Source organism: Pseudophryne corroboree, chromosome 2 (assembly GCF_028390025.1).
Source record: "Pseudophryne corroboree isolate aPseCor3 chromosome 2, aPseCor3.hap2, whole genome shotgun sequence".
NCBI lineage: Eukaryota > Metazoa > Chordata > Amphibia > Anura > Myobatrachidae > Pseudophryne > Pseudophryne corroboree.
In genome coordinates this window covers 217,279,886-217,296,280 of record NC_086445.1, presented here as the reverse complement: position 1 = coordinate 217,296,280, position 16,395 = coordinate 217,279,886, and the positions used below count along the sequence as shown (strand labels likewise).

Genomic DNA, 16,395 nt, shown 5'->3' with positions numbered 1-16,395 from the left:
GCAAAACTACAGCTACTTATTCAAAATGGTAAAATATGGTGTGTGTGCCCACTTTGCCAGTGTATTTCATGCCCAAAACAGCGTTGGGCCAGGCAAAATACAAGTGGGTCACATGCAAGTGACCACTCTCTGTTGATTTCAGGGGTCAAATTTGTGGCCCAAGACTAGTTAACCCTTGCAAAAGTACAGCTACTTATTCAAAATGGTAAAATATGGTGTGTGTGCCCACTTTGCCAGTGTATTTCATGCCCAAAACAGTGTTGGGCCAGGCAAAATACAAGTGGGTGATATGTAAGTGACCACCCTCTGTTGATTTCAGGTGTCAAATTTGTGGCCCAAGACTAGTTAACCCTTGCAAAACTACAGCTACTTATTCAAAATGGTAAAATATGGTGTGTGTGCCCACTTTGCCAGTGTATTTCATGCCCAAAATAGCGTTGGGCCAAACAAAATACAAGTGGGTGATATGTAAGTGACCACCCTCTGTTGATTTCAGGGGTCAAATTTGTGGCCCAAGACTAGTTAACCCTTGCAAAACTACAGCTACTTATTCAAAATGGTAAAATATGGTGTGTGTGCCCACTTTGCCAGTGTATTTCATGCCCAAAATAGCGTTGGGCCAAACAAAATACAAGTGGGTGATATGTAAGTGACCACCCTCTGTTGATTTCAGGGGTCAAATTTGTGGCCCAAGACTAGTTAACCCTTGCAAAACTACAGCTACTTATTCAAAATGGCAATTTATAAAATAGTGTTTGTGCCCACTTTGCTAGTGTATTTCATGCCCAAAACAGCATTGAGCCAAGCAAAATACAAGTGGGTGATATGTAAGTGACCACCCTCTGTTGATTTCAGGTGTCAAATTTGTGGCCCAAGACTAGTTAACCCTTGCAAAACTACAGCTACTTATTCAAAATGGTAAAATATGGTGTGTGTGCCCACTTTGCCAGTATATTTCATGCCCAAAACAGCGTTGGGCCAAGCAAAATACAAGTGGGTGATATGTAAGTGACCACCCTCTGTTGATTTCAGGGGTCAAATTTGTGGCCCAATACTAATTAACCCTTGCAAAACCACAGCTACTTATTCAAAATGGTAAAATATGGTGTGTGTGCCCACTTTGCCAGTGTATTTCATGCCCAAAACAGCATTGGGCAAAACAAAATACAAGTGGGTGATATGTAAGTGACCACCCTCTGTTTATTTCAGGTGTCAAATTTGTGGCCCAAGACTAGTTAACCCTTGCAAAACTAAATTTTTTGATTAAGAAGCTGGAGCTCGAATAAGAAGTGAATAAGAAGCAGGCCGAATAAGAAGCTAACTTCAGCATCGTAAGAAAGACACGAATACTGAATTTTGTCATCGGCAATCTAGCCTTTATTTGGTTTCATACTTTGAGGGATCACCAATCGGAAACTAGTAGTTTTTATTATCACATTATGTTTTTCTTATTCACACTATATTTTAATATTTCACCAATTCCCCAAATTATTTTAATGTATACCCAATAAAGATTACATATTTTAAGAAAATGAACAGTGGTTGAGTGCGTCCAAAAAAATGCTTATTTCTTCTCTTTCTAATTTTTGGTAACTGCATATGGGTCTAAGACTCACAAGCATTTGGAGAGCACCTGCGGACAAAAATATACATAGGGTTAAAAACCAAAGATATTTTCAGTGGCGCAGAGTATACCACGATATATTCAATTTGTATATATAAAAGAACATATTAGGAAAACTGGTGCGGGATGTGTGTAAAACCCCTAAGCCCTGCATGGTGACTGCTATGAGCATACTATTCGTGACGCGCCGGTTCTGCCTCTCGTCTCCGCCCGCTGTTCTCCAGGGTCCGCATAACACAGTATTTTGTAACTTCCCGGCTTCCTCTGCCTCACGTGACTGAGCCTCTCCCTCTCCGTCCACCGGCAAAAACAGAGTTAATCGCAGCACTGCCTGCAGCTGAGTAGCCAACGATTGGTGGAAGTCACTGCTGATTCTGGCCAATCATGGCTACTGACTTGTAAGAGCCAAAACAAGCCCACGCCGGCTGCCTGCAGGCTGCAACTAATCAGGAGTGACAGAGTGGAGTGAGTGACAGCTCTTCCCGCCAGTGGAGATATAGCTCGTTATTTAGCACTGTCTATGGGCGGGGACATAGATAAGGAAATGTGCTGCGTGCGTGAGGTGAATAGTGACAGACAGCGGCCTCGGCCTATGGGGGTGTCCCATGTCATTGCGCCGGCCAATCAGCCTCAGGTAGGTAGGAGCGATCGGCAACAGGGTAGTTTAGGACTGTGCATATTGTGGAAGGGCAGGCAGGGAAGATGGCGTTATCTGGGGTCGGTGCCCTTGTTACTGTCAGTCTGTGGCTGCTATTTGGTATCACGTCGGCGTCTTTGGGATTCCTTAATCTAGAGGAGCTGACGGAGATGAAGTACGGAATAGAGATTCTGTCAGAGCCGGTGATAAAGGGACAGGTAATCACACAGGGCGCAGCAGCTGTTAGCTCGGGGTGCACTTGCATACTTGCCTACCTGACCCTCTCCATGAGGGAGAAAATGCTCTGTTCCTGGACTTTCCTGGTAATGTATGATTGCCATCACCTGTGGTGAGCTAGTTAATTGATAAGAGAGGTGTTTCACCACAGGTGATGGCAATCATACATTACCAGGAAAGTCCAGGAACAGAGCATTTTCTCCCTCATGGAGAGGGTCAGGTAGGCAAGTATGGGGTGCAGGGGTCTGCTCACTCTGCTAGCTTGTCACCTCGGGTGTAGTAGTCCCAGCAGTGTGCCCACCCGTGCTCCTCCCCCCCCATGTATTATATGTGCTTATACATATTCCGGGGATAATGGACTCCACAGTACCTGGCTCACTCCCATAATCATCCATGTCCAGTTGATGCTACTGGAAGTATGTGTATATATATATATATATATATATATATATATATATATATATATATATATATATATATTTTTTTTTTTCCAGGTCGTATCTCTGATTAGCATCACCCCCCCCACCCCCCCCCCCAAAAAAAGGAAAAGAATAAGAAACTCCTGCTGCACAGTTAGAAAATTTTGCTCCTCTTTAGTTTCTCAGCTTCATAAATAGCTGAACACCTTGATTTGAATTACAGATGAGTTAAAATGTTTCCCAAATGTGTAAGGGGTCCAACCGTTTTTGCAGCAGCCACCAGCAGTTCATAGGAAGCGCCATTAATATCATACTGTAAGTGCTGCCTGGATGCTGATTTCATTCCTAATGTACTAATGACAAAATTGCGGTACATTCTGTTTTATATGCAGATTTTCTTTTCTTGAAGGTAACATATGGTCTTGTTCTGTTTATGTTTCTAAGGCACATTTAGGTTGATCTAAAACAGATTTTACGTTTGACATTAGTGTAAATAATTTGGCTCTTTTAGAGCACGGTGAGGTGTTTGTAAAAGGCAGAGAGAACCTGCATGAATTGTATATCTCTGCCCCAAATTATTGCCTTTATCAATGAGTGATAAATTTCACTGTGAATGATAAATTGAACCAGCCAACCAGCTCCTAACTGTCATTTTTCAAAAACACAGCCTGTTAGGAACTGATTGGCTGGTGCAATTTATTACTCACAGTGAAATTTATCACTCATTGATAAATAAGGGCATATGGTTGAGTATAACCCTATGATGTGATCTGTAATGTTGCCTATTGGCTAAGTCGGGTCTGGGACTCCAGGTCGACACCAGTTGGTCGACATGGACAAAAGGTCGACATGAGTTTGTTTTTTTTGTGTCGTTTTCTTCGTAGAGTGACCGAGAACCCCAATTAGTGCACCGCGTCCCCTCGCTTCGCTCGCCATGCTTCAGGCAAGGTGCCTCGCTTCGCTGTGCTCGGCACAGGTTACCATTCCCAATCGTAGTCCACGTGGATCGTAAAGTATAAAAAAGGTCAAAAAATGAAAACCTTTTTGAAAAATTCATGTCGACCTGGAGTCCGGATACCGGCTAAGTCAGTGATTCTCAAACTTTTTTAAATCACGCCGCCCTAAAGTATCAGAATTTTTTTTCACGGCACCCGTAGGCCAAAAGTTTCTTATTGAGAAATTTTAGAAAGAAATATTAAATTAAGTAAATTGTGCAGACCCCTGAATTGTGAATCGCTTTGGTGTCTGGATTGAAAACTATAATAAGCCTTACAGTTATCTTCCTCTGGAAGAACAGTGAGTGTCACTCAACCAATAGGAAACACCTGGTGATGTCCACCAAAGACTTGTTGCTGAGATACTAAATTAAACTAGGTACACACCTGACAGATTAGAAGAATGAGACACCATTTATTTATGTATTTGACAACTAAAACAATTCAGAGAACATCTGATTTCTTGTATATACAATACACCAGAGGTTCTTGTACGTGGTCCTCAAAGCACCCCAATGGTCCAGGTTTCACATTAATCCATGCTTGGCCACAAGTGACTTAATTAGCACCTCAGTCAATTTGATTTAACCATTTGTGCTGAGCCATAAATATACCTAAAACCTGGACTGCTGGGGTGCCTTGAGGACCGCGTTTAAGAAACTCTGAACTGCACAATTATCATTCCAGTAAGAATGATCTTTCCCTAAATATTGAAGTTTTTTTTTTTTTTTTTTTTAACATGCAGCTATGGGGTTTAGCCATTTTTTTGCGGCTAAACCTGGCACTGCAGGGTGCGATTAAAAAAAACAACAATTAAATAGTACTCCCGATCTCCCATCACTTTAGATGGGAGATTGGGTGCATAAACAATTGAATTGTTCCCTAAATGTGTAAATTAGTGTTCTCACTAGGAAGTGGTGAAGGGGCAGCATGTGTGCGATCGAAAAGGGGGTGCTGTTGTCACTATTGGGGGTACATGAAAAATATAAAAGCAAGCTTACTGTATATGGTGAGACCCCTGAATAGGGTGCTTAAGGTGGAACAAGAATTGTAGAAGGTGTCCAGCAACCTCGGCTGTTGTTGAAATGATTGGGTATGTTTACTAAAGTGTGGGTTTTTTAGAAGTGGAGATGGTTACCCATTCAGATTCTAGATATCTTCTAGAAGCTGGGTCATCCCATATCAGTTCACCCAGGCATTACACCCACCGACCCAGATTTTCATGATGCTTTGTACACTTGATACTACCACAGAGCTACTAACCCATGTCCTATTTTTATACTCTAGGCCTCACAGTTTTCAAGATACAGGGGTTCAAAGTTTCGAAAAATTGCTGGGAAATGCCACTCCTGATACTTTTTTTTTTTTTTTTTTCTCTGAGGTGTATCCGGAAAAAAAAATCACATCTCGGAGCCTACTCCACGTATCCCTTTGAAATTTTGACCCTTTGTCAATCAAATTATGGAGATTCCAGTAAAAAATGTTTGATCAGTCTTTCCCGACTCCGAGAGTTCATTATATGGGTGTGGTATGGCTGACCGATGGTCTCCTGACCGCCGGTATCCCGGCGGGGAGGGGCGAGGGTAGCAAGCCCCTTCCGTGCTCAGTGGCGACCGGGTACTGTTCCCACGCTATGGGTGTCATGGACACCCACGAGTGGAAATAGTCCCTGTTGGTCGGCATGCCGACCGTCGGTATAGTGAGGGGGTGGGATTTTGGGGGAGGTCATGTGACCGTCGGTCACATGAATACCACACCATTATACATTCCTTTACTTCATACTTAATTTTTTGGGTGCAAAAAAAAAAGTGTTCAATTAGCTTTATCAACCTAAGGCAGATGAGTTATGTGACTTTGTTTTGTTTAAAATTAACTTTAAAGTATACTTTAAAAGGCTATGAAAGAAAACCAAGGGATTTTGATTGCCTGTATGAGTATTTTAATGTTATATTATAATTCTCTCATTAAAAACAAATTACCATTAGGTATAAATTAGCCTGTCAGGGGAGTATTTTCATTTGTATATTTCTATATATATGTGCAGATTTCTAATTACACTTAGGGGAGTATTCAATTATCTGCGATAACCCATTTTTTGCCCTCCCCCAATGACTTATACCCCTTTCACCCCAGCACCTCTGAACACGGGTTTTTGGCACATGAACGCGCATAACCCGTGTTCATGTGCAGTATGAAAGGGTGCCGGGTTTGAAATACCGGGTCCAGTCACCCGGTATTTCAAACCTGCTCTTGAGCCGGGTTGAACCCGTGTTCAACCCGGCTCACTGTGCGGTGTGAACGGGAGCCGGGTCAATGCGACCCGGCTCCCGTTCACTCTCTATATACGGGTGGCGCTTAGAGATCCTGTGATCTCTAGCGCCGCCCCTGCCGCGTCACCGCTGACGTCAGCAACCCGGCAATATGCCGGGCTGCTGACTGCGTTATGAAAGGCACCTAACCCGGGAATGTCCCTGCGTGATCCCAGGACCGTATTCCCGGGTAAGTCCCACAGTTTTTGGTATAAAAGAGGTATTAGTAGGTACTTTGACAGTTTTAATTATTTTTAGCTGGCCAATAATGAAATGTAATTTTTGGGGTAAAAAAGTGCAAAGTGATGGAATTCAGGATTCAAGGTATGGGACAGGTATATTGGGGTGCTTTATGAGTGGGACAAATGTTTTTTAGGCTTGCAGATGCGAGTAGTCAGTCTTTTGTCACTTTTTTTCTTTTGTCTCCTAAAATGACTCAAATATATACTTATACCAATTTTTATGTACCCCAAATTTAGAGCAGTTATTTTGCTGAAAAAAAATAGCTTTTATATATTTTTTTTCAATTTTTAAAAATGTATATGAAAGCCATTTGACTCTATTTAAGTACCCCAAATCTATTTAATATGACCTCTAATACACTTCTATACTATTATCCTATGTTAGTTTGCCATTTTTGGGGGGGTACAGGCTGATTTCCCCATTTTCACCTACACTTTTCACTGCAAGAATTTTCAACAAATCTTGTTTTCGCAATTTTTATAATTCGCACCTATTCAATTGCAAAATTACAAAAAAAACAGGATTCTTACAATTCAAGTGTAGGTGAAAATGGGGAAATTAGCCAGTACCCCAAAAAATGCCAAACTAACACAGGATAACATTATAGAGGTGTATTAGAGCTCATATTAAATAGATTAAATAGTACTTAAATAGACTCAAATGGCTATTACATGCATTTTTTTTTTTTTTTTAAATACGTTTTTTTTTTTTAATAAAAGCTGTTGTTTTTTTCCAGCAAAATAAGTGCTCTCATTAAATTCAAGTCTATATTTGGGTCATTTTAGGAGAGTTTAAAAAAAAAAAAAAGAAAAAAAAGTGGAAACTCTGACTACTCATACCTGCGATTCTAAAAACATAAAGCACCCTTCCTTGAACCCTGAATTCCATCACTTTGCACTTTTTCACCCCAAAAATGACATCTCATTATTGGGCAGCTAAATATAATTAAAAACGTCAAAGTGCCTACTTAGTCATTAGGGGAGGGAGGGGTGTCCTAGGGGGCTCTGAACCAAATCCTGACATTTTTACCTTTTTAAAATAGAGATTTTTCCCAACTTTGCACCTGCTTAGAGTAGGGGAAGTGAAATTCACTGTAAAATTATCAACAATAAAATTATTGCGGCTAATTGAATAGGGGTCTTTAACGATTTGAAGTAAAATCACAGTTTTTCGTGCAAAAAAAAAAAAAGGATTATTGCAGCTAGTAATTGAATACTCCCCCTATGTGTAATTAAAAATCTGCACATATACATGGAAGTATCAAATGAAAATACTCCCAACAGGCAAAATTATACCTAATTTTAGTTTATAACGAGATAATTATAATTAAAATACTCATACAGGCAATTAAAATCCTATTATTTTTCTTTCATAGCCTTTTAAAGTATACTTAGGTTGATAATGCTAATTAAACCCACTTTTTTGCACCAAAAAAGTAAGTATGAAGTAAAGGAATGTATAATGAAATGGAGGACTGATCAAACATTTTTTTTACTGGAATCTCCATATTTTGATTGACAAAGGGTCAAAATTTCAAAGTGATACGTGGATTGGGCACTGAGAAAAAGCAGAGCATCAATAGTGGCATTTCCCAGTAATTTTTCTAAATTTGACCCCCTATATCTTGAAAACTGTGAGGCCTAGAGAAGAAAAAGTTGATATGGGTTAGTAGCTCTGTGGTAGTATCAAGTGTACAAAGTATCATGAAAATCTGGGTCAGTGGGTGTCATGCCTGGGTGAACCGACATGGAATGACCCAGGTGCTAGATAAATAAGTAGATCTAAATGGTTGCTATGGGTGACGTCTCCACTTCTAAAAACCCACACTTTAGTAAATATATCCTATTTGGGCTGATTGTTTTATTTTTGTGGCGCCTAATAACTCCGCCTGCTGTTTGCGTGTCATTCAAACACGTTCCGGCTTCACAGATGGGCGCAATTCAAATGTTTTATTGGGCGGAGCATTTGGATGCTCAAACACACTATCCCCTCGCAAAGGGTGTGTTCTGCGCTGTAAACCGTCTGCGATAGACTGCAGAGCTGCAGCTTACAATGTGCCCCCACCGCTCACCCACCTGGCGGCTGTTGCTTCCCCGAGACCCGCTTTCCCACCCTAAGATGACAGTAGACGCCAAAACTCAGATAAGACGCCCATTCTGAAAAAATTGCACAATCCATGTTAAAGGTAGGAGCCACATTGGGTGCCCAGAAACGGACTTTGGCACCCAAAAAAAAAACTATTGAATTGTGACTATTGGTGTGGGTGTCTAAACAGCCTGTTTAAAAAGGGAAAATTAGACGCCCAAACGGAAAAGCAAACCATTGAATTGCCCCAAATATTGTCTTATGGGTGTGTCACTAATTGTTGTTTGAAGTCACAGAACTACCCACATAGGAGTCCATATTTTAACAGATAATCTGCACCTGCCATGGAGCTGCTGCACGTTTGCTGATGCGTCTCTAAACTTGCACTAGGTACTGAAAGTGGGCAACTCAGATCTTGCATATGCAGATATTCACCACAAAAGGACTTTGTAGCAGCATTTGCATAAAGTCTACTGTTGAAAAAGACACAAAGGGGGTAATTCCAAGTTGATCGCAGCAGGATTTTTGATAGCAATTGGGCAAAACCATGTGCACTGCAGGGGAGGCAGATATAACATGTGCAGAAAGAGTTAGATTTGGGTGGGTTATTTTATTTCTGTGCAGGGTAAATACTGGCTGCTTTATTTTTTACACTGCAAATTAGATTGCAGATTGAACACACCCCACCCAAATCTAACTCTCTCTGCACATGTTATATCTGCCTCCCCTGCAGTGCACATGGTTTTGCCCAATTGCTAACAAAAATCCTGCTGCGATCAACTCAGAATTACCCCCAAAGATAGCTGCATGCGCGTCCAACTCAGAATCAGGCCCCTTATGAGCACAGGCACATGCAGGTACTTATTCCTGTGATAGCACTACTTCAGTTGTGCAAAGTTTTGTGTAATATAATCAGTGACCTAAGTGTTCACATTTTTCCCCTTCCTGAATAAAAAATATTACTTTGTGGGTAGTGCATTATTAGTACTTAAAAGCAAAACAAAAACAAAAAAACTCCACACCTGTGACATTAGCATGGATGACATAAAAAAAAAAAAACACCTTCACAAATTAAATACAAAATGAACTGCTTTCCTGCGTGTCCCATTACAAAGGAAGCCTTGTGTTTTGATTTAAGGTGCAAAACTGTAAATGAAATCATGACTGCAAAGATATATATAGTACAGCAGTGCATTCAAGGGGAAAACCCGTCTGTAACTGTTCTGTTACATGGTTTCACTTCCCTCCCCTCTAACATTTAATATGTTTATTAATCAGCACTTGTACTAAAACATTCAGTCTTTGCCCCTGTCCATTTTACAATTTATATTCTCTGTGACACTGTGAACACACATGCATCTAAAGAGGATGCGGTTGCCGGTCACTATATCGACGCAAGGATCCCGAACAGTGAATAGCCTGACAGTCGGCATGCCGACCAACAGGAGTGGGGAAAAGTCGGGATCCCGCCATCGGTATGGTGACCAGCCGCCGGTTACACGAATCCAACCCATCTAAAGGGTTGTTTCATTTAGGGGCAATGTGCTACGAACATCTCACAATGGTCAGATGTGCACATATTTGGCCATAATGGTAGGAGTAACATCACTAATTTTCCTGCGTGCCGCTAGGGGGTGTGAAGAAAAATATGTTGATGACCACAATGTGGGCCTGATTCTGAGGTGGATGCAGCTGCATAGAAGGATGCTTTCCTGTATTTAACCACTCAACCGACCATTTATTCCCCACAAAACTGCTCCGAAATTCTTACTTTTTAACTTTATTAAGTGATTTTAATTTTTTTTTTTAATAAAATATAAAAAATAGTACCCTATACACCCCCCCCCCCCCCCCCCCCTTAGTAGCATTAAAAAATCCATGATAAATAGCTCCCGCTGTGAAAAAACTAAGTATTTTGGTTTTATTATTTTACCCCCTCCATCATTTTAAATATTTCCCTTTATTTCTCCACTTCCCACCCCCAGTGCTGCAAGTATGGCGGTACGGCGGGCCGTCCACCATACCTGCATCCCGCTGGCTGCTATGTGAGGGGAGGAGAGCGCAGTGCCTCTCCTGACCCTCAATTCTCTGTGATGTCTGGTTGCAGCGGGGTGAATCTCCATAAGGCACAGGTTTGCTAGCCAATCAGAGCTCGCGGACCAGCACCTGCGGCTCCTGATTGGCTGCTGGTCCGTAAGCTCTGATTGGCTAACGAACCGGCGCCTCATTTGAGATACTTGCCGCTGGGGATCAGACTTCACGATCATCGAGGGGCAGGAGAGGTGCTGTGCTCTCCTCCCCTCACATAGCAGCAACAGACCGAGGCAGCGGGAAGGGGGGGGCACTCTGGAGCAATGTAGTTCTGGCACTGTGGGGATATTTCTGTATTTGGCACTGTGGGGGAACGTGTATTTGGCACTTTTGGGATCATATGTGTATCTGGCCCCAAATATGTGTATCACGCCCCCATTTTAATTGACCAAGCCCCATGTGGCCCACACCCATTTTTTTGGGGCGCGCGCACAGTACCTATAAGACATTTTTTCTACTTGCACCACTGCCCACCCCCACTGGATATAATGTCATTGCTTATTGTTATCCTACATGATAATCCTTTAGAATGTAAGCTCTCACGAGTAGGGCCCTCTTCCCTCATGTGCTTATCCTTTTTCTTACTTTAATCTTCAACCGCACCAAATCCAGCAGTCTTCTGCCACCTGATACTTATTCCAGTGTCATCTGCTGATGTAGCTATGTTTACTTGTCCTATATTGTCATCAACTGTATGTTGCTGTTTTCCTGTTTTAATTATTATTTGTTTATGTACTCTGTAATTGGGCACTGCAGAACCCTTGTGACGCCATATAAATAAAGGATGATGATAATCATTATAGCATATACAAGCATAAGTAAGCAGTCACGCTGCATGTGCATCCACCTCTGAATCAGGCCCAGAGTTGCTACACTGCCAGATCAGGTAGTCAACTGGTGACCTCTTCTGTTTTCAATGAAATGTAAGGGTCCACAAATTGCTGGCAGCCTTTGGTGTGTAGGAGTGTACAGCCTTATGTGTGTGTTTTTGGGGTTTATTATTCTTAGTTTAATCCAATGAGGCAGCCTAACCCTAGGCCAGGATTCTTCTAAGCCTGAATACTACAGCCTTTAATAACATTATGAATATAAATTTAGAAGCTGTTCTTAAGACTATGTAGTGGCCGGTGTAAGCTATTACAGCTTCTGCTTGGGCAGTCATGCTGCTGAAAAGTGGCTGTCAGGGAGGCTTAGGTCCAATGTAGTGACAACAAACAGGCGGGTGGTCTTCAGTTTGCCGGCGGCCGGGTTCCCGACGACCAGCATACCGGCGCTGGAATCCCGACCACCGGCATACCAACAGCTTTTCTCCCTCTTCGGGGTCCACGACCCCCCTGGAGGGAGAATAGATAGCGTGGAGCACTTCGCGTGCCACCGTGCCCACAGCGTGGCGAGCGCAGCAAGCCCGCAAGGGGCTCATTTGCGCTTGCACAGCTGTCGGTATGCCGGCGGTCGGGATTCCGGCATCGGTATGCTGGCCACCGGGAGCCCGACCGCCGGCATAACATACTACACCCAAACAGGCATAGAATATTTGCAGGATGCAAATATGAATGCTGGTCTTATTGTTGATTAAACTTTTATGTTTTGGTGGTTTCTGCTAGTCAAATTCACAGGACCAAGACTTAGAAAACTGATTACAAGTCTTCAGGCGTTGCTGAACGATTGGTCGACCAATCGTTCCGTGTGTATTGGGCATTGCACGCTCCCATAGGGTCGCCCGTTGCTTCCCCTGATCTTACTGCATGTTCAAAAGGTCAGGGGAAGTGGCTGCCGAACCCATGCAGCGCTATGCGGGGGGCAGGGGCATAGGGAGCGCGCGCGCGCCGCATCGCTCTGAGTATTGCCGCCCTGTATGTCGGCCCGAGGAGCATCTGAAGCATCGGTGGCTACACATCGTACTGTGTGTACCCAACTTTAGGCTGGGCATACAGTGCAACCGGAAAGTATTCACTGCGCTTCACTTTTTCCACATTTTGTTATGTTACAGCCTTCTTTCAAACTGAAATAAATTCATTTTTTTTCCCCTCCAAATTCTTCACACAATGGGGGTAATTCAGAGTTAATCGCAGCAGGAACTTTGTTAGCAGTTGGGCAATACCATGTGCACTGCAGGGGAGGCAGATATAACATAACATGTGCAGAGAGAGTTAGATTTGGGTGGATTCTTTTGTTTCTGTGCAGGGTAAGTACTGTCTGCTTTATTTTTACACTGCAATTTAGATTTCAGTTTGAACACACCCCACCCAAATCTCTCTGCACATGTTATATCTGCCCCTCCTGAAGTGCACATGGTTTTGCCCAACTTCTAACAAAGTTCCTGGTGCGATCAACTCGGAATTACCCCCAACACCCCATGATGACAACGTGAAAAAAGTGTTTTTGAGATTTTTGAAAATGTATTAAAAATATAGCTAGAAATCACTTGTACATAAATATTCACAGCCTTTGCTCAATACTTTGTTATACCTTTGGCAGCAATTACAGCATCAAGTCTTCTTGAATGTGATGCCACAAAATTGGCACACCTATCTTTGGGCAGTTTTGCCCATTCCTCTTTGCAGCACCTCTCAAGCTCCGTCAGGCTGGATGGGAAGCTTCGGTGCACAGCCATTTTCAGATCTCTCTAGAGATCGGTCTCCAGTCTGGGCTCTGGCTGGGCCACTCAAGGACATTCAGAGTTGTCCTGAAGCCACTCCTTTGATATCTTGGCTGTGTGCTTAGGGTCGTTGTCCTGCTGAAAGATGAACCGTTGCCCTAGTCTGAGGTCAAGAGTAAGATTTCATCCAGGATGTCTCTGTACATTTCTGCATTCATCTTTTCCTCTATCCTGACTAGTCTACCCAGTTCCTGCTGCTGAAAAACATCCCCACAGCATGATGCTGCCACCATCATGCTTCACTGTAAGGATGGTATTGGCCTGGTGATGAGCGGTGTCTGGCTTCCTCCAAACATGTTGCCTGGCATTCACATCAGAGTTTAATTTGTGTTTCATCAGACCAGAGAATTTTGTTTCTCATGGTCTGAGAGTCCTTCAGGTGCATTTTGGCAAACTCCAGGTGGGCTGCCGTGTGTTTTTTTACTAAGGAGTGGCTTCTGTCTGGTCACTCTACCATACAAGCCTGATTGGTGGATTTCTGCAGAGATGGTTGTCCTGGCAGGTTCTCTTCTCTCCACAAATGAATGCTGTAGCTCTGACAGAGTGACCATTGGGTTCTTGGTCACGTCCCTGGCTAGGGCCCTTCTCCACCGATCGCTTAGTTTAGATGGCCGGCCAGCTCTAGGAATGGTGGTTCCGAACTTCTTCCATTTACCGGTAATGGAGTCCACTGTGCTCATTGGGACCTTCAAAGCAGCAGATATTTTTCTGTACCCTTCCCCAGATTTGTGCCTCGAGACAATCCTGTCTCGGAGGTCTACAGACAATTCCTTTGACTTCATGCTTGGTTTGTGCTCAGACATAGAATGTTAAGTGTGGGACCTTATATAGACAGGTGTGTGCCTTTCCAAATCATGTCCAATCAACTGAATTTACCACAAGTGGACTCCAATTAAGCTGTAGGAACATCTCAAGGATGATCAGTGGCAACAGGATGCACCTGAGCATGTGATTTTAGTTTTTTAATATATTTGCAAAAATCTCAAAAAAAACTTTTCACGTTGTCATTATGTGGAATTGTGTGAAGGGAATTTGGAGGGAAAAAAATTATTCCATTTTGAAATAAGTCTGTAACATAACAATGTGGAAAAAGTGAAGCACTGTGAATACTTTCAGGATGCACTGTACACTATACAAGGGCAATTCCAACCAAAAGTGGTCATGGGTCATGAAAAAATAAAGTTGAAATATTCAAAAAAACGAATTTTCCAGTGTACCAGTCATAGTCTATAGTAGTTAAATGGGTTGGTAACAGTGTGTCACATGACATGCTGCCATTTTGTCTGATTTCAGTAATGGCTACCAGGCATCAGGCAGACATTGTGACCACTGATTATCCATTGCTGTTTTCTGAAAACAAAGGTAAAAAACATGTACTGTCAGAAATTATATGTTGATAATCCGTGTTTCATGTGGTTTTATGTTAGTGAAAGTTATAACAAAGATGATGAGATATGGTACCCATCTGAAAACATTGTTAGAAAGGTAAATGACCCTGTACTAGTTTGTGCAAGGGGCTTTTTTTTTTTTCATTTCCTGATTAATATATTTGATTGTTACGTCTGTGACAATTTTCGGGTTACGTCTGTTACACATACAATCCATTAAAAGGTAATAAGCATGACCCTCCTGAAAATTGTACTAAATCAATCTGTGTGGTTTATGCTTTATTGTAAAAAAAAAAAAAAAGTATAGAATAAATATCTGTTGGAGTTTTCAGAGAAATCAGACATGTATTTTATGTCTGAAATTACCGTGTCCTTTCCCAGTTACATCTGTTACATTTAAACAATGCATTTATTTACAGCAGACAACAATGGTGAGGTTTGTTCACACTTCATATTTTTATTCACCAGTGGTAGATACAATTGTGGTAAAATTTGCTTCTTTAGGTGCATTTTAAAATTGAAGCAATTGCCCACAATTAACTGTCAGATAATCTGTCAGATCTGGCTGGTTGAAATTAAAAACTGGTAATGGATGAGAGCAAATGACAATCGATCATTTTCTCCCAAACACTGGGAAATGGACAAAAAGTGTAATTCATACAAATTGGTTAAATCGGGCGATACAGTGGGAGAGAACACAGAGAAAAAAGGCCTATTTATTTTACCTGTGTGCTCTTTAGAACGGCAGCCCATTATGTAAACATGAGGATGATCTGCCAGTGTGTACGGAGGAAAGATTTATTGCCCAATGTCCCCAACAACCGATATATCTGCAGGTGGCAGTGGTGGTTGGTCAATGTGTATGAACAACTGCCATCTGCAGATATATCTTTAGGTCAGTACCCACCTTTAGAAGACTCCTGTGTTTTTTGTGATTGGATACTACAGAAAGGAAGAGACCCATGAGGTATAATTTGCTAAGGTTTGCTGTTGATCTTTTTTTGTGCTACTAGTAATGGGAAGTCCCAGATTCTAAGGAAGCAGTCCCTGCCCATCAAGGAGGACAGCACAGAGGGAAAATAAAACTGTGACCAAGCCCTCAGCCAATTTTGTCCACATAACAGGTGCTGAGTTAACCAAACGCTTGCTGTGGTGGGAGCCAGTGTGCTTTTCTACTGGAATCTGTGGTTTGAGATCTCTAAATGAGGGGCATTATATACTTCGTGTGTTTTAGATATCTCTAGAACACTAGACTATGGGGTATATGCAATTCACGGCGAATCGCGGCTATTTTTCGCCGTTTTTTTTTCCGACTCAATTCGCCAGGTGAATTCTGGCAGGTGGCTGCCGGAATTCACCATATTCAATGAAAAACGGATTCGCCAGAACCGCGGGCGAAAATCGGTCGATTTGGCGGATTTTGCCGCGATTTTAAAAAAACGGGAAAAAACGGGAAAATCCCGGAAAAAAAATGGCGTGGGGTCCCCCCTCCAAAGCATAACCAGCCACGGGCTCTTCGAGCTGGTCCTGGTTCTAAAAATGCAGGGAAAAATTGGGCATGGATCCCCCGTATTTTTAAAACCAGCACCAGGCTCTGCGCCTGGTGCTGGTGCCAAAAAATACGGGGGACAAAAAGAGTAGGGGTCCCCCGTATTTTTAACACCAGCATCGGGCTCCACTAGCTGGACAGATAATGCCACAGCCGGGG

The 16,395-nt window shown here is 42.4% G+C and overlaps 1 protein-coding gene across 3 annotated transcripts in view; it reads left to right on the top strand.

The window, feature by feature from the left end:
* The first annotated feature begins 2,156 nt into the window (after positions 1–2,156).
* Positions 2,157–16,395, top strand: part of OS9 (OS9 endoplasmic reticulum lectin) — a 124,656-nt gene continuing 110,417 nt past the window's right edge. The window contains exon 1 of one of the 3 annotated variants that reach the window (XM_063952316.1): positions 2,157–2,258. In XM_063952316.1, the coding sequence (XP_063808386.1) occupies positions 2,169–2,258 (90 nt within the window). In that variant the 5' untranslated portion in view covers positions 2,157–2,168. Of the gene's footprint in view, positions 2,259–2,285; positions 2,480–16,395 lie in introns of those variants that run through there. The other 2 variants (XM_063952317.1, XM_063952315.1) reach the window with 2 other exon arrangements.